This window comes from Aphis gossypii, unplaced genomic scaffold (genome assembly GCF_020184175.1).
Source record: "Aphis gossypii isolate Hap1 unplaced genomic scaffold, ASM2018417v2 Contig00251, whole genome shotgun sequence".
NCBI lineage: Eukaryota > Metazoa > Arthropoda > Insecta > Hemiptera > Aphididae > Aphis > Aphis gossypii.
The window spans coordinates 5,711-30,567 of record NW_026083040.1 but is presented as its reverse complement, the minus strand read 5'-3'; the positions used below and the strand labels follow the sequence as shown (position 1 = coordinate 30,567).

Here is a 24,857-nt window from a genome sequence, read left to right as displayed (position 1 = left end):
ATTTGCTAAGAGAGAAATCATGTTTTTGTTTAGAGCCATTTATATTTCAAAATATATTTACCTATTCCATTTCTAAAATAAAATATTATATTAGTAAATCATTTGTAAGTTGTACATTTATAAATTTGATTTGAAAGTCAAACAAATAACTTAATTTTAGTAACTAGTTTCAATTTAAGTATTTTAATTACTTTCTGTGGTAAAAACATTAATTATGTTATGATAAGTTCAAATAAAAAATTGTATTTCAATTGATCCTATTGATATAAAATTATGAAAATCGGTTATAAAATCATGATAATTTAATTAGTAATTTCTTCCAAAATAGTTTTAATATTACAAATAATTTACCAAAAAATTATACCTATACTTAATAATTATAAATAATACTATAATTATAGTTATAATTTTAAAAATCAACCAAAAAAAAATAAAACCCATTTTCAATTCATGTGAAATTGTAATACTATTTAACTCATAAATTAAACATAGTTATTTAAAATTAAAAATTATATATTGAGAAATAAGTTTTTTTAAATAAAAATGGATCAATTATCATTTTATGAGTTTTAAAAAATAACATTAAATATACACATTATAGTTGCCTTACTTCACATAAGCAAGAGTAGTTTGTAGGTTTCCAATTATCCCTTTTCATTTTGACTAACCATAATTTTCTTCTGGCAGGGTCAGTTGGGAAATGCTTCATTAAATATCCTTTTTTATTTGAATTTGAGCATCCAACTGCCGCACAGCCAGTCATTTTGTTGATTTACTTCAATATTATTACATGCCAAACAAGGAAAACCGATATATATATATATATATATATATTGTACACTGAATTTTATGTCATTGTTTAGAAAAACAAACTTACCTATAGTTATTAATGCTTGAGAAAACAAAAAGTTCATGAAGCTAAAATATGGTAACGTGTGCTTAGACATTGTTATCAAAATTAAAAATAGCCATTGACAATGTTATCAGCCAATCAGAAATGACATGCTATATGACCACACTCTCTCTATCAAGGCACTCTACTATATACTATAGCATGTCCCCCGTTTACTTCGTTGTGCGTTATATTGGTGTTAAATTTGGTTGCCATCCACGGTAGTTTTCTTAAAAAAAAATTTATTTATTTTTTATAACCAATAGCGACCATTTAAAAAACAAACAAAAAGTTCCTATTCATTTTTTTTTAATCAATGCTAAAATCATTGAAATAATGAAAAAAAATATATAATTTTTTTAAAAAAAATAGTGTCCCCGGTTTCCACCAAAAATAACGATCTTTCCATTTTCAATACATTCGTCAATACATTTTCCGACAGTCTCCATTATCAGAAATATGAAATATATTATTATATGTTTATTGTATGAACTATAAACACATTATATAATAAGTATAACTACCAAAAACATTCTTAATTAAAATTATTTATAATAATAATAATAAGTTTATTTCGCCAATATATCATATTATAACAACATAAAATATAAATATAATATAAAATTATAATATAAATTTTAATACAATAAAGTTAAGATAATATATTGACTCACTTCTAAAAAGCTAAAAGCTTGTGCTAAGAAGTGAGAGTTTCTTAAAGTATTAAATATTAACAATTAATTAAATATATAACAGTATAAAATCAAATTAAATAGGTAGAAATAATGAGAAATACAAAAAGAAAATATATACAAAATTACAATTCATAATTAAGTGTAACATTATCAAACCGGTTAAGCTTAATATACAATTTTAAAGAGTTAATATTATTAAAATGCATAAGATTTAAATTTAATTTACGACACAACAATGTGCATTTGTAAATAGTACTCTGAGAAGTTACTGTCTTATAAAACATAATAGAATTAAGATTAGAATAACACTTATTTCTAGTATTATAATTATGCTCTAGGGTTTTTAAACAATGTCTATATTTATATATAAGTAAAAGCAAAGATTTATAATATAATATTGATATAGGTTGTACATTAAAATCAATATATAACTGTTTTGTTGGATACAAAAAAGGCTTTGAGATAATACATTTTATTAAACTATTGATAGTAGTATTTAAAGGTGTTAAATAATCTTTATAAGTACCACCCCAAAAAGGCAATCCATAGTAAACTAAGGACTGAACTAATGACATATGTACAATTCTCAAATGTTTAAAATCTAAAACATATTTTAAGCTTTTAAAATTATAAAATAAATTCCTAATGGTATTAACCAGTTTATCTATATGAAAATTCCATTTAAGTTTATCATCAAATATTAACCCTAAATATTTAATATGATTTACCTTTTGAATATGTTGACAATTACAGGGTACAATTAAAGGAATGCGGACAAATGATAAGATTATTCAAGTTAATTGAATTAGGTCTAAGATTAAATAATATATAATTAGACTTTTTAAGATTTAACTCTAAAAAATTATTATCATACCAATTCTGAACACTATCTAATGAGAGATTAACTTCATCAAATAGGTCTTCGATACTTTTATTATTAAAAAGCATAACCGTAACCGTTAATTTATGTTTAATTAATTAATTAATGTTTGTGTAGAAAACAATATTATATTTAGTTATACATGATATACTCAATATATAATTACAAAATAATTAATTTTATTAGTATTTAGTAGTAAAATATAAAAATATAGATACAATAAATAAAACAATATTATAATGATATTCAGTAAATAAAAAATACCTATTTGGTTATATTAATGATTAGTAATATGTAACAAGAAATTTACAGTGCTCCCAATAATTACTCGATACAGCGCGCCCCGTCGTTAAATCAACAACTATTACTACGACGTTTCTTGACCACCGCGTACAAACTGTTCACCGTAGATGGCGCATATGAGCAGCACGCTTTAATTGGTTGCTGTGGCCGCGATTCGATTTGCATATTAAATGTATTATATGCAAATCCAATAATCACTACTATTAGTACTACTACATATTATATCCATACACCAATGAAAAACCATATACACGCCAAATAAACGATACAAATGCCAATCAAACATCGCATGCCAATCATATACACTGTGTGTATAATTCGGACCAGTGAGTGTATAAGTAGGGGTCAATTCTGACCATGAAAACGATAGTCCAACGATAATCGTCCGAACATAGTCGTCGTTAACCGTCGTGTCCGTAACAATCCGCCGTGTTTTACCCGCCATCGCTCGCTAGTGCCGCCGCGTCTCCTCCTCTGTCCGTCTTACCACCTAACTAACTTTTATTAAAATTGGTCCAGAAAATTTTGAATCTATATAGGATAAACAATTATTCATTTTTATATACATTTAAGATTATTATTAAAATATGTTTAAGGAATCCAACGGCCAGGATATTCAGGACCACATTTAGAATGAATATAAAAATGAATTTAATGTACAAAACAAATATTAATTTAGAAGATGGTAATGACAGCTGCAGTTCAAGTTGCTCGTCAAATCTTTCACTTTCTTCATTGTCATCAATTGAAGTTTTCTCGGAAGAAAATGATCCACCCAATGTCACATTGAAAGACTGCTCTAATGCATATTTTGCCGGGTATTAAGGTAAAAAGTGCGTTGATAAATTTAAATGCAGCATTTGTAAAGGCAACATGTTGAAAGATATTGAAGATGCTACTTTTAACAATCAAGAATTTTTAATATTTTGTAAAAATTATTCTTCCCTAAAATTCTTTATTACATTTAAAAAGGCCAACAGTAGATTTCACAGAGTTTTTGTCCTTAGCACAGAAAATCATAAAAAAACTGTCGAAAAAATGCCTCATAAGAAAAATATTTCAAAATTTATTTTTTCCAAAATTAAAAATGATTTATCTTCAGTTACAAATTTCAATTCTTCTTGTGAACCACACATCGATTTTCTAGTAACGCATTTAATTAATTGTAAATTGTTAAGAGATTTTAATTGGAAATCAAAAAATATTAAAAGTGATGCTAAAGACAAAAATAAAAATAAGTTAAGTATTTTAAAAAATAATTGAACCAATATAATTTATATTTATTGAAAATACAAATAAAGTAAGTTTTTATTTTAAATTGTTAAAACGTATTTTTTTTTTTGTGTCATATTTTTTATTTATACTATTTTTTACATTTTCCCATTTAAATACGACGAATACGAAAAAAACAGCTTGTATTAATTCAACGCGTCGAGCTGTCGAACACATTGGATACTATTTCTGGAATAGAAATGGACCCACGATACTACGATAGTTCCTACTTGTCTTGTTGTATTCGTCATGTTTACGTAGGATCAAATTGTTACTCGTTATCGCAAATTATTTATATTAAAACCGATATTTATAAGTGTACGACGATATGACCCCCCCGTTATTCTCTGTCTATCTAATTATAATTTTCAATGAACAATGCAACCGCACCATCTATCGATATTTAATCAATGCCTTAATCAAGTTTCCAAATCGTTCATAGACATGGGCTATCTATGTATATTTAATCAATGATATTACCAATGACCTTATGTCTTTACATTTTCAAAAAGAAAAAATTAAATTTGATAAACCGATATACGTGGGATTTTCTATATTGGATGTATCAAAAACATATATCTACAGTTTCCATTAAGCTGCGTACACACGAGCGAACAAAAACAACGAATGCTCGCGAACGTTCGTGTGCGACCCACCATGCGACCGTGTAGACGACGTTCGCGAGCATTCGTAAGAATTCGAGAGCGTTCGCTGAATAGGTCGAATAGACTCGCACGGCGAGCCGATCACTGTCGGTTTTTCAGTCATGCTCAAAGGATTACCGCGAGCATTTGTGTCGTCGTTTGGACGGTAAATTAATTTAAACGTGTGTTATTTATTCATTCGCACCTTATAAAATAATAAAATAATTAATAAAAAAGTACTTAACTTTTTATATTTATTTTATTGCACATTTGAAAATGGACTGGGATAGTAAAGAAAGCTTGAATTTAATTGAAGCATTTAGATTGCAAGAAGTGTTGTGGAACCCGAAACACCCATCATATTTTTCAAAAAATACCAAACATGATTCTTGGTGTCACTTGGCAAAATAATTTAAAAGACCGGTTGAGGAAATTAAAAAAAAAATATTAAGTTTACAGGGTTCATATCGTAGAGAAAATGCGAAAGTAAAAAAAAGTTATGGAACTGGAAAAGGTAAAAATTAAAAATTAATGATCAATAATAACTCGAATGAAAATCTAGAAATCAAGTACAATATTATTTTTTTAAAGGTGCCAACGACATATACCACTCTAAATGGTTTGGTTTCGATGCCATGCATTGTTTTTTAGCCGATAAGGATGATCTAATGCCGACTGTAAATTCTGAAAATGTAAGTTTTACTAACTATGTCATGATTATAGTTTTATATAATATAATAGTACATAATTTATTTTTTATAACTTAGCTAGAGAGTGTTTAAAATTTTTATTTTTAGACTTTAGGGGATTGATAAAAATAACGTTAGGGTATTACCCGGTAAGAAATACTGTTATTTATATATACATTGTATCAAAATAAAGTATAAACTACGTATAATTTTCAGATATATATAACATAAATTAGAATGAATAATGAAATATAAATTTATAATAATTTATTATTATATAATATAATATAATATATTAGGTAATAGATACTCAATTAATTATAAAAATAACATTTACATATTTTGCCATTGCACACTGCCATTCGTTAGAAAGTAATCAGCAAAATGTTCTCTTATTTCTTGCGCCTGAAGTGGTGGTCTACGAGCGACATTTCGTAAAGGTAGTAAAGAAGTTGAAGTATTTTCAAACTCCTTCCAATCGCCCAGAATCATGCGGCCTTCCTCTTCTCTATCAAAAGATTCTGGTGTGGTGTAGATATTTCTTAATGATTTACTATGTCTTAAAAAATTGTGTAAGTAAACTACTGCCATAACCACAATTTATGCTTTTTGAGGTTTCAATAACAAAGGTTTTCTTAAAACACGAAAGACGGCAGATGAGATACCAAATAGGTTCTCAACAGTTCGTCGTGCACGACTCAAACGGTAACTAAATACTCTTTCTTTTGTACCTTTATCGTGGGTTCCAGAATACGGTTTCATAATATGATTTGTTAAAGCAAAAGCCCCATCTGCAAGAATAACGAATGGTATGTCTACATTTTTCCCTGGCAAAGGAACTGGTGAGGGCAAATTTTATTTTCCGCTTTCTATTTTTTTGTTTAATTCAGAATTTTTGAACACTCCTTCATCCGAAATACGTCCTTGACACCCAATATCGATAAAGAGAAAATTGTAGTCAGCATCGACTAATGCAAACAATACAATGCTAAAACAAGATTTATAATTGAAATACTCGGTACCTACCACTGTTCATTGGAGATTGCAAGACTACGTGTTTTCCATCCATAGAACCAATACAATTAGGATAATTCCATGTTGTTTCAAATTGTTTTTAAATATTAAGCCACTCATTTAACGTGGAAGGCATCTACATTAAAAAAAAAAAAAAAATTAAGTTAAAACGTTAAGTTAATCAACTCATATGAAATAAACATTTTGTAATTTTAAACATTAAATGTATCATTTAAATACATTAATAATTAAATATTTAAATATTAATGTTTTAATTAATATTTAATAAAGGTTAAAAATAACAATCTATTAATATAAAGCTAATTCAACATTTCTTTGAATGTTAAAAAATGAAATAATTAAAATTCAACATTTAACTAAATCTTGTACCTATTAGATTTCTATTTTAAAGTTTGAAATTAATCATTAAATCTAATATTTAAAAGTTAATATTTAAACAACCATTATCATTTTGTTCACGTTTAAATGTTTAGCTACCTTAAATATTAAATATCTAAATATTTTTTTTTTTTATAAGTGCTTAAAGTTCTAATTTATACGAAATATGTCAAAATTGCGAAAATTTGCAAGTAATTTTGTGGTTGAAAAATCGTAAATTTTTTTTCTTTTATCACTAAGTTTTGAAAATTTGGTACAAGGTTTTCCATACATTTTTCTTCAATTATCTGTAAAAAAAACTCTACCGGATTCAGACAAAAAAATTTTATGAGTGTTTGAAATTTAAATTTTTACAAAACCGCGTTAAATGACGATTTAGCCTCAAACGATTTTTGATATTTGTTGTTATTCAAATATAAGTTGTAAATACTTGAAAATATTACCAGTTATTTAGATTACCATTTTCTTTACGTGATTTGATTTTCAAAATATTTTGACTTTTTTTGTGCTATTTATAGACATTTGAAATAATCATTTTTTTTTATTTTATTTTTTTTTAATGTTAATAAAACCATGTTAACCTAACCATTGTATTACATTTTAAATTATTTTAACTGAGTGAAACAATTATTATAGACAATAATTAAAAAAAAAAAAAAACATTCACCATTGTGATATCAATAAATTCATCGCTCCGCTAACACGCTCGGAAATATTTTTAAAATGTATTAATGATGAATAATACCATGTATAATACGATATATGTATAATATATTTACACGTATTGTAATTTACATCACGATGTGTTACAGGTATTATTATTTAATATAATATATTTATTGTTATTTTTTATTTTAGATTCTAAGTGAGGCAAGAGATAAGTGTGCTTATACTGGAATTGAAAGAGAAACATCCACAGACACAAGCGATGTTTTTATGTCAGAAGAGGATACACTTGATCCAAGTGAAACACAAACATTTCCTGAACAACAACAATTTGTATCTGCAAATAACAATGAGTTCACTTGCCCAAGTCCAGTTCAGCCTCCAAAAGGAAAAAAACGAAAAATTTTAGCTAATACAGACTCCAGAATTGATGAAGCATTTGATATTTTAAAGAAATCTGCTTCGAACATCGAATTAAGTCAACAACCACCCGATGAGTGTACTACATATGGAACTCATATAGGAAACAAACTTAATAGTCAACAACCACCCGATGAGTGTACTACATATGGAACTCATATAGGAAACAAACTTCGAAATTACACTCCAAAAACAAGATCATTTGTTCAGTATTATTTCAACAAAATACTTTTTGAGGCAGATATGGGAATATTTGATGGGAACGTAAGCAATATCAGTTTATCTTTACCGATATTTTATGGTAATCCACCTCCAACAACACATACTTCAAGTCAAACTTCTTCTCCTCATATTATTTATCAAAATTTTCCACAAGCACAACAATCTACATCAAACTCAGTTAATTTCAATCCAATATATGAAACATCAGATGGGTCTTCTTTAGAATCAACATACCTAGGTTAGGTATGTTATATTCCTTATATAATACTTTTATTCATTTTAATGAAAAAGTTTTATATTCTTTGTTTTTATTTTAATTTTGATGAAATAGTATATTTTGTTTTTTATTTTTTAATTTTGACGAAAAAGTATATTTTATTTTTTATTTTTTAATTTTGACGAAAAAGTATGTTTTGTTTTTTATGTTTTAATTTTGACGAAAAAGTATGTTTTGTTTTTTATATATTGTTTTAATTTGAATGAATAATAATAGTATTTTAAATAACTTTATTTTTTAAATGGGTAAAAAACTAACAAATAAAATATCAAAACTTAAAAACTAAATAATTTACAAAATTTGCCATAGACTCTTTTTGACAGCTTTGCTCTCAATTTTATCTATGTTATTTCTTGCTATTTTGGTGCTAGTGTTTTCTGCACATCTATGACTGAAGAGCCAACTTTTCACGTAATCTTCTGGATTCCAATTACTTAGGGGAGGTCCATTTATGTTAATAAACATTAAATTAGAAATATTATTTAGATCCGTACAAATATTATTCATAACACTGAATCCTCTTTCACATTCTGCGGTTGAACATGGAAATGTTTTAAGAAAGATGTAAATTGCTAACATCACGTTTTTAGGATCAATAGTTTGGTCGTAAATAATTTTTCTCATACCACTAATAGCTTCATCTTGGTCCAGTAAAATCTTTTACATGAGTATTTAATATCATCTTCTCCATATCGAATATCTGGGTCATCAGGCCAAGTTGATTTTTCCAACTCTAAAATATTTTTCAAAATAATTTTATTTTCACCATCATTGTCAAGAAATCTTGATTGTAAGTTATTTTCAATGCTTGTCAAAAACTGATTTTTATTTATGCTTATCATTTTTTTGTTGAAAATTAAATCAATATTTTTGAACTTCATATATTTTATTGCAAGTACAGCTTGGTGCATATAATCACCATTATTAGTTTTAAAAGAAGTTATAACCCTTAAACATCTTTTTATAGATTGTTCAGCTTGCATCAATGTAATAGTGCGACTTTGAAGTTCAATTGATAAGTTGGATAATTCCTGAAGAACATCACACATAATAGCTAAATCATTAACAAATTCAGGGCTAGCTAATTTTTTAAGGAGTCCTAGGTATTTATTCTTAGTTTTAGAATCTCTATTGGAATCATTGGATGCAGTATACAAATGCTTATAAAGTGCAGGAAATATTTTCCATAGAACATTTACTGCTCTCCAACTACTAGCAACCCAACGAACGCTAAGAACTCGACCAATTTTTAAAAACAACACATCTAAATCATGACAAATTTCTCTTAATTCAGTTTGATTTTTAAGGAATGCATTGTGTAGAACATAAAGTGAGTCTATAAAACATTTGAAGTGATTTGTAGCGCTTACATCATTGAGTGAATCATTAACTGCTAATTCAAGACGATGGTTCATGCAATGCCAACTAAAAGTAAGGGGATACTTGTCCTTCAGTTTTTTAGCAACACCATTTTTTTACCCAATAAAACGCTTGCTCCGTCGCTTACAAAGGACACCAAATGTTGTTGTAAATAGTTTTCATCAAGCCCTGATGTATGTAAGAGTTGATTAATTGACTTACAATATTTTCTGAAGTTTGATTTTTTAATTCAACCAAGTCTAAAAAATAAAGAGGATCATTATTCGATATTGATACTTTTAAATAAACAACCATGCTACATAAAGTACTGAGTGTAGTTGATTCATCAATAAGTATAGAACATTTTTCATGTGTGTCAACAATATTTTTAATAATTTTGTGTTTCATTTCTTTAGAAATATGTTGAATAATATTGGTAGATGAGTGTCTAGAATGGAGGGTAAACCCTAATTTTATACCATTTAGTTCTTGTAATTGCACTAGTTTTAAATGATCATCAAATGGACGGTTGTATTTTGCTATATAATAAGCAGTGCGGAAAATAGAATATGTAGCTCTGTTTATCTGGTAATCCTTTTCTTCCATAAGCTTGGACAACACATTCTTGTCTTTATTGTCTAATATTTGAACAGCAGATTTGTGTGCGTTGGATTCAAAATGTTTTTTAAGTTATTTCTTAAAACAGTGAGGCGGGTTTTCTTGTTAATATTTGTTTCTCCATCAATTTTACAGATTAAATAAAACAAGTACAGTCATGTAAAGTAAAGTACCTACAGCCATGTACAGTCCAGTAAAAAAATATGTTTTTTGTTTATGTTAGTTAAAGTTAATTAACATTAATTAATTAAATTAACTAAAAAAAATTAATAATTTTTATATACTTCTATAGTAGTTTAGTAGGTACTAATTTGACTCAAATAATTTAAACGTGAAGTGATTTCTATTAACTTATTAACTTAAATTCTAACGAACGGTTTTAATTTACCAATTGTATCATCTGAGGACTACTTGTGGTAGGTTTTGATAGGGATGCGATAGATAATTCTACTTCTACTTCTTTAGACTCCACCTAAATAACGCACAAGTAAACGAATTAATAAAATAAAAACAATTTAAAATGTATAACCTTATTCATTTTCATAGTTACTTACCTCAAAATTTTCTAAATGGATTTTTTTATTTGAATTTGTAGAAAAATAAGAAAATAAAGTGTTTTTTTCTTATGTGTGTGTAAAATTCATATTGTCAACACTTAACACTTCATTTCATAAGCCACAAAAAAATTAATAAAATTATAAAAAACGAAATGTAAAATAAATAACCTCGCATATAACAATGGAAGACGATTAATGCGTCAGAAAGTCAGCACTCGGAATAGCACTCGCCACACTATCTAGTATATTCTTGTATAGAAACGTCAACGGCCGTTTGTAGATATTATAATTTGATACCTAATGAATATAGCTAGACGATAATCGATATCTATAAATAATAATCAATTATAAATGTTATTAGTAATCCAATAACAAATTTTCTAAAAATAAACTTATGCCCTATGGGTTTTTTCTATTTATGAAGTAGGTATACGAGCGTATACGTGCGTATTGGTGTTACTTTTATAAAGGGACGTTGCCCATTCGGCTACCGTTTTTCCCAAACGGCTCTCGTTTTATAAAAGGGTCAATTAAAGGTTTTACGCGCAGGTAAATTTACAAAATAAATTCCTTCCCACTTCATACAGACTTAGGACTGTCTCAAAAGAAGTGTGGTTAAAAATGTGTTGTTGTTTTTAGTTAAATTATAAAAATTATATTTTGTAAATTAAATGTTAAAAAATAGAAAAATTGTAAAAAAATGTATGTACATTGTACATATATGTAAAATAATAAAAAAATCAAACAATAGGTAAATTTTTGACGCACAGTTTTTTTATATAATCTATGGTTGTTATTAAATTCGATGAAAATTCTTGAATTATGTTTTCAATGAGTTCCTGTTTTTTTGTCGATTTCGGTTTATTGACATGACTTTGAGCTTTAATTTGAGTCTCAGATTGTATTTGGGTTAGTATGTCAATAACCTTAAAAATATTAGGATGAGCAGTGTTGAATTCTCTGTTGAATCTGCAGTGGAACGATTCACAGCCATTTGTAGTCAAAGAAAGTGAAGATCAACCCTCAGCCTACATTTCAGGAGGGAAACAACTATTTGACATTACATAATTTTCAAAAATATAGTCGAACACTTTCGTACTGTTATATGAATAGCCTCTTCAAAATGTGCGAAAACATTTTGTGGATCAATGTAATCGCACAACGCTGAAAAAGCTTTTCCGTAAGAACCTGAGGTTTTATCGGGCAAAAAACAGTAAATCAGGGGAAGATAGTGTCCGTTATGTAAAACATGGACGGTAAACATTTGGTAAAAAAAATTTGGACAACACTTGAACGTGCCATCGACATAAATACAACGACTATTTTTGAGAATGTTCAAGTTGGTGTTACGTCATGTTAGAATTACAATATTTGATGCTGTATCATTAAGAAACAAAAAATCCTCCCCTGCCAAAGTCTTAATATCAATTTTGTCTAGAGCATCCTGCGCTTCCCCTATCGACTTAGGTAATTTTGGTAATAATTTTGAACGTACATAGTATACTGTCTTACGAATAGCGTTGACATCTTTTGTCGTCAAAACATTAGGTACAACTTCACTTCGGAGAAGTTTCGAGGGCCTCTCGTGCAAATTTTCTTGCGCTTTACGTTTTAAAGTATTACTCATATCTCTCCTCCTTAAAACATTGTCATCTAATTGCGGGTGGTTATGATCTAGATATTCATCGTACCTTTCGCAAATACTGTTTTGCTTAAAATAAGACTTACAACCACGTGTTGTACATTTCCAGCGCTCCACTTCGTCAGCCAGTTTTTTATAGAAAGAAAATCAAAAAATGTTCTACTGTTTTTTTTTTCACTTGTCATCTCGGAATAATAATAAATTTAAAAATCAATGAATACACATAACATCGGCGGATATCGAATACAGACTGAAGTCCGAACAAACTGCACAAGCTGACACAATTGTGTGCCGTATCCATATCGCAATTAAATATGGTATAGTATATTATGTACCTATTTAAAGCACTTTTATTGTAAATATTGCCAATTAGCCATCGACTATCGATACACATGCTATAGATTAGATAATACACACAAGCATCGGAGATTATGAAGCTCACTTATACCATAATTGAAGGGTGATAATACAAAACGTGATATTGCCAAAAACCAAAATATTCACAAATCAAGGAAATCTGTAAGTGTACTTACTGACAACTATACACACTCAGGATAAGTTAATATATATATATATATATATATATATATAAAAAAACCATTGACCGTGTCAAAATAAATGTATCTGAGTTTTAAACCCATTTTTTGACGATTTACAAATTTTTTTTCAGCCCAAAACGTGGTATTGCAGACAACGTTTTGAAGAAACATATTATAGGTAATACAACGTTTTGAAATGAAACGTGATAATACCATTTACCAGTAAAAATAAAATATTTTATACCTCATATTATGTTTTTTTAATTGATTAATACAATAGATACCACTTGTAAAATTCACATTTTTACTATTTATAAAGGTTTGAAAGAAATTAAATCAATTAAAAACTGAACAATGCCTATCTATAACTTTTTATTACAGTACACAATACAAATAATATGAAAACAAAATATTTAACTGCCTTTTTTTTTTAATGTAGGTTATACATTTTAATAAATAATAGTATTTAAATAGTAAAATAGTTTTAATACTTGAAAGCTATAATACGTTTTGACTTGAACGTGGAAATACCACGTTTTGTTTTGTTATTAAATGTGGTAATACTACGTTATGCATTGAACATCGGTTTTTAAATCGATTTTATTCACAAAAATAATCGGTATAATTTAATTCTGACCACAAAATCGATTTTTTCGCATTTTTTTCCATAAGAATCGATATTTAACTCGATTTTCGAAATTTTGGCAATTAAAATCGGTGTATCGGTATTAACAGTCAGCCGTTTGGAAATTTTTTTTGGGTATTTTAGTAATACCTTTTTCCTACGAGAACCGTTTGGGAATTGACTTATTCGTAAAACCTTTTTCGATGGGAGCCGTTTGGGATGCGCCGTTATAAAGTATATAAGCTAAATCACCAAAATGGTTCACGGGTATACGTCGTATACCCACGTATACCCTCCAAAACACCACTAATTACTCTCACATTACCTTTCACATTACACTAATAAAAAAAGTAATAGCTAATATAAATGTATTTACTTTATTTTAACATAATTTTTCTTGATTGTAAACTAAATTTGTTTAAGATTTGTTCGCTTTTCAAACTATTGTAGTAATCCGACCATATTACTTTATTTTATTACTTTATTTTTATTACCTTTGAGCTGATACTGTTTGCAATAATTTCATAAATCCAATTTATAGATCTAGTATTATATTCTTGTTATATGAATTTTTAGAAAGCTAATACGCATTCAATAATCGTGTCTTAGTAAACACGAAACTTGTGTTCCGGTTTACCATGACACACACATATATTCTGGGACTACGTCCATGATTAGTTTTATATAAAAAGGGTTGTGGTAGTATTAAGATTCAGACATAGTTAAGCCTCAAGTACGCATGGACCGGTGGCGTTGTTCTATACTTAACAACACATCGGGCAAGTCGTTAATATTATTATTTTACTTTTACTCTGTCTCAGTTAATAAATAACTTGATTTTCAAACTTATAAAAAACGAGTTGTTTATTTACTACAAATTTCTTACGCTCTCCGAAGAAGATAGACGACAAAGTGGACTTCGTCATTAAATCGTGTTGAGCCATCTTCACCAGGACCGGCTCACTACACTATTTGTTATGTCTCTCTCAATGTTTAATATAGACAAGTTGGTAAATTTTTGTTGTAGCATACTTGTTCTAAGCCAATTTTTAATCCGACGCATACTGGAAAACTGCGCTCACAAGTAGCAGAACTTATTGGTATGGTGATACCTACCTGTATTAATTCATACAAATTAGGATAAGTAACTTTAACTATGTTTTTATTAATATTATCAAAAGTAAAATTAGCAGGCAAACAATTTTTAAAAACCATAATTTCAGCTTTGAGCATGTCTTCTGAAATATTCATAACATCCTAAAATATAAATGTTAAATTAGGATAGGTAGTAAATTTAATATTGATAATTAATTTCAAACTATTAAGTTATTGGTGACTCGCCTTTACAAAAAAAGAACTTCCTTTTAAATCAAGATTTAAGAAAGAGTCAATTGAGGATGCCATCGATAAACTTTCCTCTGAAAATCTTTTTTTTTAATTAAATATGACGCCATCAATTATTGGAAAATAAAAATTTTTTTCCAGTAATCTACAGGTGTTAAAGCATTAATATTGTTTTCTTCCCCAGTGATTATTTCTAAGTGAAAACTGTTTAAATGTTTAGGTTGTGTTCTTTTCCATTTTCCTAGTAATTATAAACAATTCTTATAGTTTTAAATAAAATATATTTATTTACTTAATTGTATCATACTTATATCAGATATATCAAGAATTATATTATTTTGTTCTGCCAATAATTCAAGTTTTTGTCAGAATATAAAGAATTCTTCATCACACCGTAATTGTTCAAAAGATAGTGTTGTGTTTTAACACTAAATAAATTAAATAAAAATGCTAAATTATATTTAATTTAATATTTATTAGGAAACACTTAATAGTTATATCACATGGTCAACGAGCAACTAATCTAAAATCTTCCAGTGTTACCACATCTCTCTCCTTTAGAAATATTTAACAAATTAAACAAACAAATAGTACTTAACTATTCAAATAAAACAATATCCTTAAAACATAACTTATTAATACAAATTATATAATAACAAATTAAATACATTTTATACTTAACATTATTATCATTTACAATCAACATAATATAACATATTTGTTTAACATCAATATAGCTTACAAACGACATATCATGTACTTGATTTTATAAGAGTATTTATCATGTCACTTATAATCCTTAAGATAACCAGGTGTCTTTTTTATTCTTTCTGACTTTTTAATTTGCACCTTTATTTTTTTTAAATCATTTTCATCTACTATATTTTTCCTTACATCATTTAATATTATTCTATGTTTTAAAAACCTTCTATTTCTTAATAGCGTACCCCCATTAATAACTTTTACTTTGAAATTTCTATAATTTGTTCCTTTCCCTACAATTAAACCTTTACTCCAGAATTTGTTGTCATTTCTTATTTGTATCCACACTGTATCACCTACCTCAAACTGTTCACCTTTCCTTGCTGTTTTGTCATACACTTTTTTTTGTTTCTCTGATCTCCTAACTAATTCTTTTTTTATTTGAATATTACCCTTGACCTTAGATTTGTCCATACTGGGAATTAATGATTTTACCTTTCTTTTAAATAGCATCTCCGCTGGAGCCGGAACAAGTTCACTAATTGGAGTGTTTCTATACTCCATTAAACATTTATTCCAATCCAGACCATCTTCTAAAGCTTCACTTAACATTTTTTTTACTGTTTGTATGGCCCTCTCCACCATTCCATTAGATTGCGCATATACCGGAGAGGAATTTACCAATTCCATGTCCAAATCCTTAGCAAACCGTTTGAACTGTTCTGATGTGAATTGTCTGCCCCCATCTGATCTCAAAATATTTGGAATCCCAAACCTTGCAAATATAGGGACCAACTCTGATATCACATGGTCTGAATCAATTTTCTTTAACCATGCTATCTCTACATATTTTGAAAAATAATCTATTACTAATAGAAAATTCTTATTATTTATATGAAATATATCTATACCCACAATCTGCCAATTATCATCTGGAGTTTCACTTGGTCTCATAAACTCTTTACTTTTTGAGCATTGATATTTTGCACACAGTTCACAACTTTTCACCTTTAACTCAATATCTTTATTTATGTTTGGCCAATAAACTGCTCCTCTAGCTCTCAATTTGCACTTTTGCATCCCTAGGTGATTATAGTGTATTTTATTTAAAACTTCTTTTTGCAAAGATGATGGTACCACTATTTTATTATCTTTTAACAATAGCCCATTGCTAATTATCAATGAGTTTCGCACATTCCAATACCCTTTTAAATTGTCTGGTATTTTATTATAGCATGGCCAACCTGTTACCACCCATTTTTTAACTACTCCTAAGTCTTTATCCTTGTCCGTCTCTTTGACATATTCAACCAATTTTTCGGATGACATAGGCAAATGTTCTAAAGTGCTTTGAATTTCAATTTCTGCTACCTTTAAAATATCATTTTCTTCCTCCAAATCCTCCATAAATGCTCTTGAAAGTGTGTCTGCTATGTACATCAGAGCACCTTTTTTAAATTTTATACTAAATTCATACATTTGAAGTCTAATTCTCATTCTCTGCAACCTCATAGGTGTATCTATCAATGGCTTCTTAAATATGTACTCTAATGGTTTATGATCGCTTTCAATAATTATTTTCCTACCATAAATAAATTGATGGAACCGCTCACAACCCCAAACTATTGCATATGTCTCTTTCTCAATTTGAGCCCATCTAGACTGTACCTCTGTTAACGATTTCGATGCATAAGCAACTGGTAAATTATTCTGAAGTAGAACCGCTCCTACTCCAAACTGTGAAGCATCAACCGATAACATTATTTCCTTATTTGGATTGTAATATTGTAGAACTGGAACCTTACATAGATCTTCTTTCAATCTATTCCAAATATTTTTCTCATTTGCACTCTACTGAAAACTTGAATTTTGTTTTAGACAATCCCTTAACGGTTTTGTTTTATCTGATGCATGAGGTATAAATTTTGATATATAATTATACATTCCTAAAAATCGTTCGATATCTTTTTTACATTTTGGTTGCGCCATTTCTTTAATTGCTTTCACCTTACCAGGGTCGGGCCTAACACCAGTACTTGAAAATTCATGACCAATAAAAATTAATTTACTGACTCCCCATTCACACTTGTTTTTATTTAATTTAACATTATTTTTTACCAATCTATGTAGAACATTCATTAATCTAGACTTGTGTTCTTCTTCATTTTTCCCATAAACTATTATATCATCCATATATACCTGCACCCCTTCCAGACCTTCTACTAACTGGGAAAAATGTTTGTAGAATATCTCTGGTGCTACATTCAGTCCAAAAGGAAGTTTACAAAAACAATATCTTCCTAACGGAGTATTAAAGGTTGTTAGCTTAGAGCTTTCCTCACTCAATGAAATTTGATAAAATCCATTTTTTGCATCTAATCTACTAAAAATACGTGCCTCAGACATTTTACCCATAATTTCCTCTACTGTGGTCATAGGAAAATATTCTCTTTTTAAATTTTTATTTAAATCCTGTGGATCTAAACAAATTCTTAACTCATTATTAGGTTTTTTTATTACTACCATTGAATTTACCCAATCTGTTGGAAAATTAACTTTTTTTATTATGCCCATATTTTCTAGTTTATTTAGTTCATTTTTTAATTGATCTAATAAGGAAATAGCAAATTTTCTTGGTGCATGTGTTACTGGTTTAGCATCACTTTTTAGTTCTAAATTGTAGTTTTGTTTGAAATTACCTAGACCATGAAAAATATCTTTAAACTTTTTATCTATTTCACTTTCCAAATTAGATTGATCAGGATTTAATTGACAGATATGTACTCTATTAATTAACTTCAGTTGCACACATGTATCTAATCCTAATATTGGCACACATTTATCATTATCTACAACAAAAAACTCTAAATGCCGTTCTTCACTCGACTTAATTTTACATAATAAATTTATCTTACCTAATGCATTAATATCGGTACCTGAATAATTTACAAGTTTTTCTCCACATTTCTTCACTGTGATTGGCGTTAATCCCACCTCCTTCAGTACTGATAATGGAATTACATTGGCTTCTGCTCCCGTATCTAGTTTGAACTGAATTATTCTTCCTTGAACCCGCAACTCTTCAAGCCACTGGACCGCTGTCTTGGTTGACTTGCGCTTTTCACATTTACCGACATTACAGATTACCGCTCCCAAACATAGGTCTTCTGAGCTGTCAGAACCGATATTGTTTTTTACTGATATTTCTTTAACAGTATTCAATTTTTTTGATTTCTTCCAATCACTTTTATTACCATTATTTGTACCAATAGTAGACTTACATTTTATAGCAAAATGGTTAGGTTTATGACATTTCATACATTCTTGTTGATAAGCCGGACATTTATTGACATTGTGTGTTTTACCACACCTTGAACAGTTTTCTATTTGTTTAACCGTCACTTTTTTTGCATTCGATAAACCTTGTTTAAATTGTTTATTTTGCTGCTTACCTAATTTCATAATTGATTTTTCTTCTACAGCTGTGTTGTTCATAAGTTGTTTTTGATCTTTAGCTGCCTGATATTTTTTGGTTAAATCAATTACTCTTTCTAATGTCAAGTCGGCCTCTGATAGAAATTTTTCTTGTAATTTTTTATCAACAATGCCTGCTACTAACCGATCTCTAATAAGACGGTCTTTCATTGTCCCAAAGTTACAGTTCTCACTTAACTTTCTTAACGCAGAAAGATATTCGCCGAAAGTTTCACCTACCTTCTGTTCACGAATATTAAATTTATATGCTTCTACACATTCATTGATTTTTTGCTTATAGAATGCATCAAAGAGTTCAATTGCACCATCAAGTTCTGTTATCTCTCCTGCTGTTTCGAATGTATCAAACACATCTCTAGCATCCTCCCCTATTATATGTAAGAATATGGCTAATTGTTCGTCCTTTTTCTTTTTTGATATCCCTGCAGCCACTTTGTATATATTGAAATTCTTCTTCCACTTTGGCCATTCTATATGCGCATCGTGGATATTTAGTTCATTTGGTGGTCTTAAGTTATCCATTATTATCCAATTGATCCGTCCGATTTCTCAATTCATAATAACACATACCGACTGCGCCATGTTGTGTTTTAACACTAAATAAATTAAATAAAAATGCTAAATTATATTTAATTTAATATTTATTAGGAAACACTTAATAGTTATATCACATGGTCAACGAGCAACTAATCTAAAATCTTCCAGTGTTACCACAGATAGTATTACTCCATTTATAATATTTTTAGCTTTACCCAATGCGCCAGTTTTTGATTGTAATGTTGTACTTAGTATATTTATAATTCCAAGAACATCTTTAAATAAAATAACTCCAATCAAAAATGTACACTTTTGTACTTCACTAACAATACCTGAAATTAAAATGGTAGTTGGATATTAATAAAAATAAATATTGTACCCATATAATGAAAATACATATTGTTTAAACTTTTATGTTATATTAAAAATACATAAATTTTTTATCATTTTTATACTGAATAGTGAATATTAAAAATGTAATACCTATAGCTTCAAAAACATCTTTATCAGATTGCTCTTCAATTTCATTACTTAAATATTCTATTATTGCAGTTTAATTACGTAGGTATCATTGCTTCACAATTTTTAAATCGGCACACCCATCCAGTGTCGCATACTCTGAGAATACTTCCTTTTTCAATCCTAGATTAAATTGAATTTTTCCAAGTTTGGTATTGTTAGATGGACGATCAAAATGAACGTATATCATTTCTAACGTATTAAAAACACAACGAGCATCCTACAAAAATTAGATAATTAAAAATAATATACAAACTACATATACCAAAAATGTATTTGAATAATAATAAATTAATGCCATACCTAAACTTAATAAATATTTTAAAAATTACCTTAATTTCTTTACATAGGTCTACAACAACCAAGTTCAACCTATGGGCCATACAATGTGTATATATTGCACAGGGATAATGTTCTTTAATTTTGGCTTGTACACCTCCAATATGGCCGGACATTACACTGGCACCATCGTACGATTGTGCTACGATATTTAGTGCATTCATGTTTAAATTACAATTTTTAAAACTACTGTTAATAGCAGAAACAATTTGATTGGCATCCTGGCCATAAGAAACATTCACAAATTGTAAAAATCTTTCATAAATTTCAAGACCAACTGTATACCGCACACATACAGATAATTGTTCTTGTTTATGAGACCTAGCTTCATCGACCATTAGAGCAAAATACCCAGTTTCCAAAATTTCTCCTACAATTTTTTCTGTTACCAAGTCAGCACTAATTTTAATAAGTTCATCTTGAACTTTCCAGCTGGTCAAGTATATTTATTTTTTGATAAAAGCTTTGAAATTCTGGCATAATCTTTACAAAAACTACATTGCATAATTCTTTAAAATTACCTAAGAACATTTATAATATATTTTATTAAACTAAGCTCAAATAATAATTATTTTCAAACTACTTACCTTGATTTATTGAATCAGTTCCTTCATTATGTCCTCCTAATGCAATGCCTTGTTTTGCAATGTATAAAATTATTTCAATTAAACTTGACATATACATACAATTTTTTGCAACTTCTTCTTTGTGAAAACTAGATAATTGAGTAACAACTGATCCAGCTTTTTGACTACACTTAAATGCCATTATCCTTGATTCATTTTTTTTATGGTTAATAGTAGCTAAATGACTTTTAAGTTTTACAATAAGCTAAAATACAAATACCTAGGTAATTTATATTTTAATAGAAAAGCAAGAATACAAAGTAGGCATATCAATATACTTTAAATTGTTTAATGTTATAGGAAATTATTATTCTTTATTTTGATGAAATGATAATAGTATGTTACTTGAAATAATAAAAATATTTAATTAAATACACAATAAAAAATGTAAAATAAAAGTTAAAATCTGGTTTTCCAGTATTTATAATTAAAGAGTTTTTAAAAAATTGTACTGTTATTATAGATTTGAAATATACAGAAATCAGATTTAGATAATATCTAATGTGTATAGAACTTATAATTGATATTATATTATTAAGAGTGAAGGCTCTGTATACAATGTAATTATTAAGTAAGCAAATATATTAGTTGTATCTATCACATTTATATATTTGGATAAGTAGGTTCTTACTTTTTGCCAATTGCTGAAGCCAGTCCTAGTCCATGCATCTTCACTATTATCTGGTCCAAAAACACAACATACAAAACAGAATGCAGCATTACGTTGGAAACTATACTCCAACCATTCACATTCTGTATACCACTGACTACGAAAAGATCTAAACTTTTCTCCGAACTTAATTTTTTTATAAGCCTAAAATAGACAAATTATTTTAAATTGTATTGTTACAAAATTAATTTTTTTTTAGGTAGGTATTAATTAAAGAATCTATAAATATCTATCTGATATTTTATTCAATCAATATGATAGAAAAAAAATAGGTATACCCAAGCAAAAGCAAAACTTATTTAACCTTACAATAAATAATTAAAAAGTAATTTATTATTATTATAGTACAGATTACATGGTACTTACTGCTAGTTGAGGACGTCGTGGTCCACTCTGTCGATCACCCAAATCGGCTAAATCATGAATGATGGTATTTTTAGTACACTGTATATCCTTTAAATCAGGAGGATTTGAACAAGTAGAAGTACTAGAAACACTTGGAACTTGAACACCTAGATCGTAAATTTGTTCTTCATTTTTTTTTTTTTGTTTTTTAAATATACTAAACATTTTTATTAACTAATTATTGTTAACCAGATTTAATTGTATAGAAATCTAAAAAGTTAGTTTTAAACGTAGGAAATGTTAAATTTTAATTTAAAAACCATCAATATGCACAATATAACTTGAGTAATATTTAACTTGAGTTAAAACATTGAAAGGAATTATTAAAAATAAGGAGACCATTTAAATAGTAGATGCACTCGTGTCTCGTATTCATAAATAAAAAAAAACGAGTTTGCTCGCTAAACGCCGTTTGGTTTTGTTCTGTTCTTTAAACTTCGTCGACAACAACAATGTTGAATAACAGAAAGTCAGACTATAAATAGCTCCAAGCACAAAGAAACTACCAACATGTTAAATTATCAAAATCGAGAAAATCTGATATACCTAGTTATAATATAAATTTAGTATAATACTATAATATCATAATGATTGTTGTTCCACGAATTACGAATAACTTCGTTTATGAGACCCGTATAAAAACGTTATAAGCCAAAACTTATAATTTATTAGTATATTATAAAATAAGACTATATAGTATTTATAGTATATAGTGTATAGTGTATAAAATATATATGTATATATTATATATAGCAGGGAACATAATAGAAAATAGGAAACTATTTTTCTCAATAATGTTATGATACCTACAATAATTTTTATAAAATGGATTTTATTTCTCGGGAGTGCACATTTAAAACTTGGGAGTGCACAAGTCCCCTGTACACCCCCCTAGTTGCGTCAATGCCATGTGTATGTGTTATGTGTGTACTCTGGCTCACACAATACAAATTTTATTTTATTCAAAAACCATTAGAAAAAAAAAAAGTGGACTAGTGGGTACCGTTCTGCTATACATTAGAGGGTGGGGTTGACCTCAGATTAGAGTAGGTTAAATTTGAATGCAATGATAAGTATCATTGTACACGAAAAACGATTCTGAACGAAGACGATTTGTCAGCCTAGGATATAATTTCCAGTGGTTGGTGAAAAAGGTGGTTTATGTTTTAATGACCTGAATACACCAAAATTTAAGTTCTTTTATAATTATTGTAAGCTAAACTTATGAAAAATCTTGGGTAAACGGACAGTTTGTACTATCTATTGTTTAAGTTGCACATCGCGGACCCTTTGTACGGTGAAAATAAAGCGTTAGAAATCAATCGCGGACACTTTGTACGGTGATAATAAATTGGTAAAATTCAATCGCGGACGTTTTGTACGATATAAATAAACCGGAAATATATTAAAACTTTAGATTGCGAATCATGATCGCAATTAGTATGAGACATGTGTTTGGTGTCACAGTATTAACACTCTAAATTCTAAAATAATATAAAATGAACCAAACTACCAAATTAAATCCAAACATTTTTAAAAATTGGTATGAATATACCATTTTGAGAAAAAATAAATTCAATATTCGTTGGAAGTGTTCAAAAGTAACTTGTACGGGTAAAGTTACTACAAACCTTTATGAACCGGTGAGTTATAAGTTATAAATCATATTATTTTCATAATATTTTTTTTTAAATTTTTGTATGTTTCGGTCATATAGTATGAATTATTTACAAAATGGACTGATCATAACCATTAACCACGATTCGAGTGATGAAATATTTAAGCAGAATGACCTTGCATTAACTAATATGAAAAACCGATCTGTTAATAGCAGAGAATCAACAAATCAAATTCTTCTGTCTGTACTTCATGAAAATAATGGTTAGTATGATTTTAATCTAAAAAACAATTATATACCTATTGCATATTTTATTATATTTATATTCAAGGCTGGGAAAGTTAACGATTTTCGTTAACACATTAAGTGGGGAGGAAGGTGGTAGCTTGCTCGTAGCCCTCCCTGCATACGTTAATTCGCTAAAATCCACGAGATCAAGCAAATAATTAATGTATTAATACCACCACCAGGCGCTGATGCCCAGCATTTCAAATCATCATCAGCAAACGGCAGTAATGCCAACTGCAAACGGTCCTTTTAAGGACCACTTGACGCTTAATGTTGGTGAAGATCTTAGGATCTGTCACTTCAACATTGAAGGAATTTCTAAAGCGAAGTGTGAAGTTCTAACTAAAATCATGAACAAGGAAAGAATAGATGTAATTGCCTTGCAAGAAACACACACGAAAGATGACAATGACCTTCAAAAAATAGGCTACATCGCAGGATATATAGTAATTGGAGCGATACACCACAAGCAGTATGGCATAGCTACGTATGTTAAAGAAAACATCGATGGTACGATGGTAGTTCACAAAGCCAACTCAGGAAACACCCAAGTACTATCCACGAAAATAGGTAGTATTACTGTAACGAATGTGTATAAACC

General features: G+C 28.4%; 4 protein-coding genes and 1 pseudogene across 4 annotated transcripts; 1 reads left to right on the top strand and 4 right to left on the bottom strand.

Annotated features, from left to right (window-relative positions):
* The first annotated feature begins 4,713 nt into the window (after positions 1 to 4,713).
* On the top strand, positions 4,714 to 8,339 carry LOC114124424 (uncharacterized; annotated as a pseudogene).
* A 671-nt stretch (positions 8,340 to 9,010) lies between these two features.
* On the bottom strand, positions 9,011 to 17,520 carry LOC126553474 (uncharacterized protein K02A2.6-like). The gene is made up of 4 exons (XM_050208631.1): positions 16,024 to 17,520; positions 10,739 to 10,822; positions 9,273 to 9,404; positions 9,011 to 9,106 (listed from the first exon to the last, which is right to left on the bottom strand). The coding sequence occupies exons 1-4, from the start codon at positions 17,518 to 17,520 to the stop codon at positions 9,011 to 9,013; spliced, it is 1,809 nt and encodes a 602-aa protein (XP_050064588.1).
* A 90-nt stretch (positions 17,521 to 17,610) lies between these two features.
* LOC126553473 (uncharacterized) lies at positions 17,611 to 19,776 on the bottom strand. The gene is made up of 2 exons (XM_050208630.1): positions 18,459 to 19,776; positions 17,611 to 18,299 (listed from the first exon to the last, which is right to left on the bottom strand). The coding sequence occupies exons 1-2, from the start codon at positions 19,774 to 19,776 to the stop codon at positions 17,611 to 17,613; spliced, it is 2,007 nt and encodes a 668-aa protein (XP_050064587.1).
* Positions 19,777 to 20,359: 583 nt separating this feature from the next.
* On the bottom strand, positions 20,360 to 21,149 carry LOC126553472 (zinc finger MYM-type protein 1-like). The gene is made up of 3 exons (XM_050208629.1): positions 21,145 to 21,149; positions 20,634 to 21,081; positions 20,360 to 20,530 (listed from the first exon to the last, which is right to left on the bottom strand). The coding sequence occupies exons 1-3, from the start codon at positions 21,147 to 21,149 to the stop codon at positions 20,360 to 20,362; spliced, it is 624 nt and encodes a 207-aa protein (XP_050064586.1).
* A 79-nt stretch (positions 21,150 to 21,228) lies between these two features.
* On the bottom strand, positions 21,229 to 24,097 carry LOC126553471 (uncharacterized). Its single transcript, XM_050208628.1, has 4 exons — positions 24,082 to 24,097; positions 22,312 to 22,457; positions 21,907 to 22,089; positions 21,229 to 21,480 (listed from the first exon to the last, which is right to left on the bottom strand). Exons 1-4 carry the CDS (start codon positions 24,095 to 24,097, stop codon positions 21,229 to 21,231), a joined length of 597 nt encoding a protein of 198 aa, XP_050064585.1.
* Positions 24,098 to 24,857: the final 760 nt, after the last annotated feature.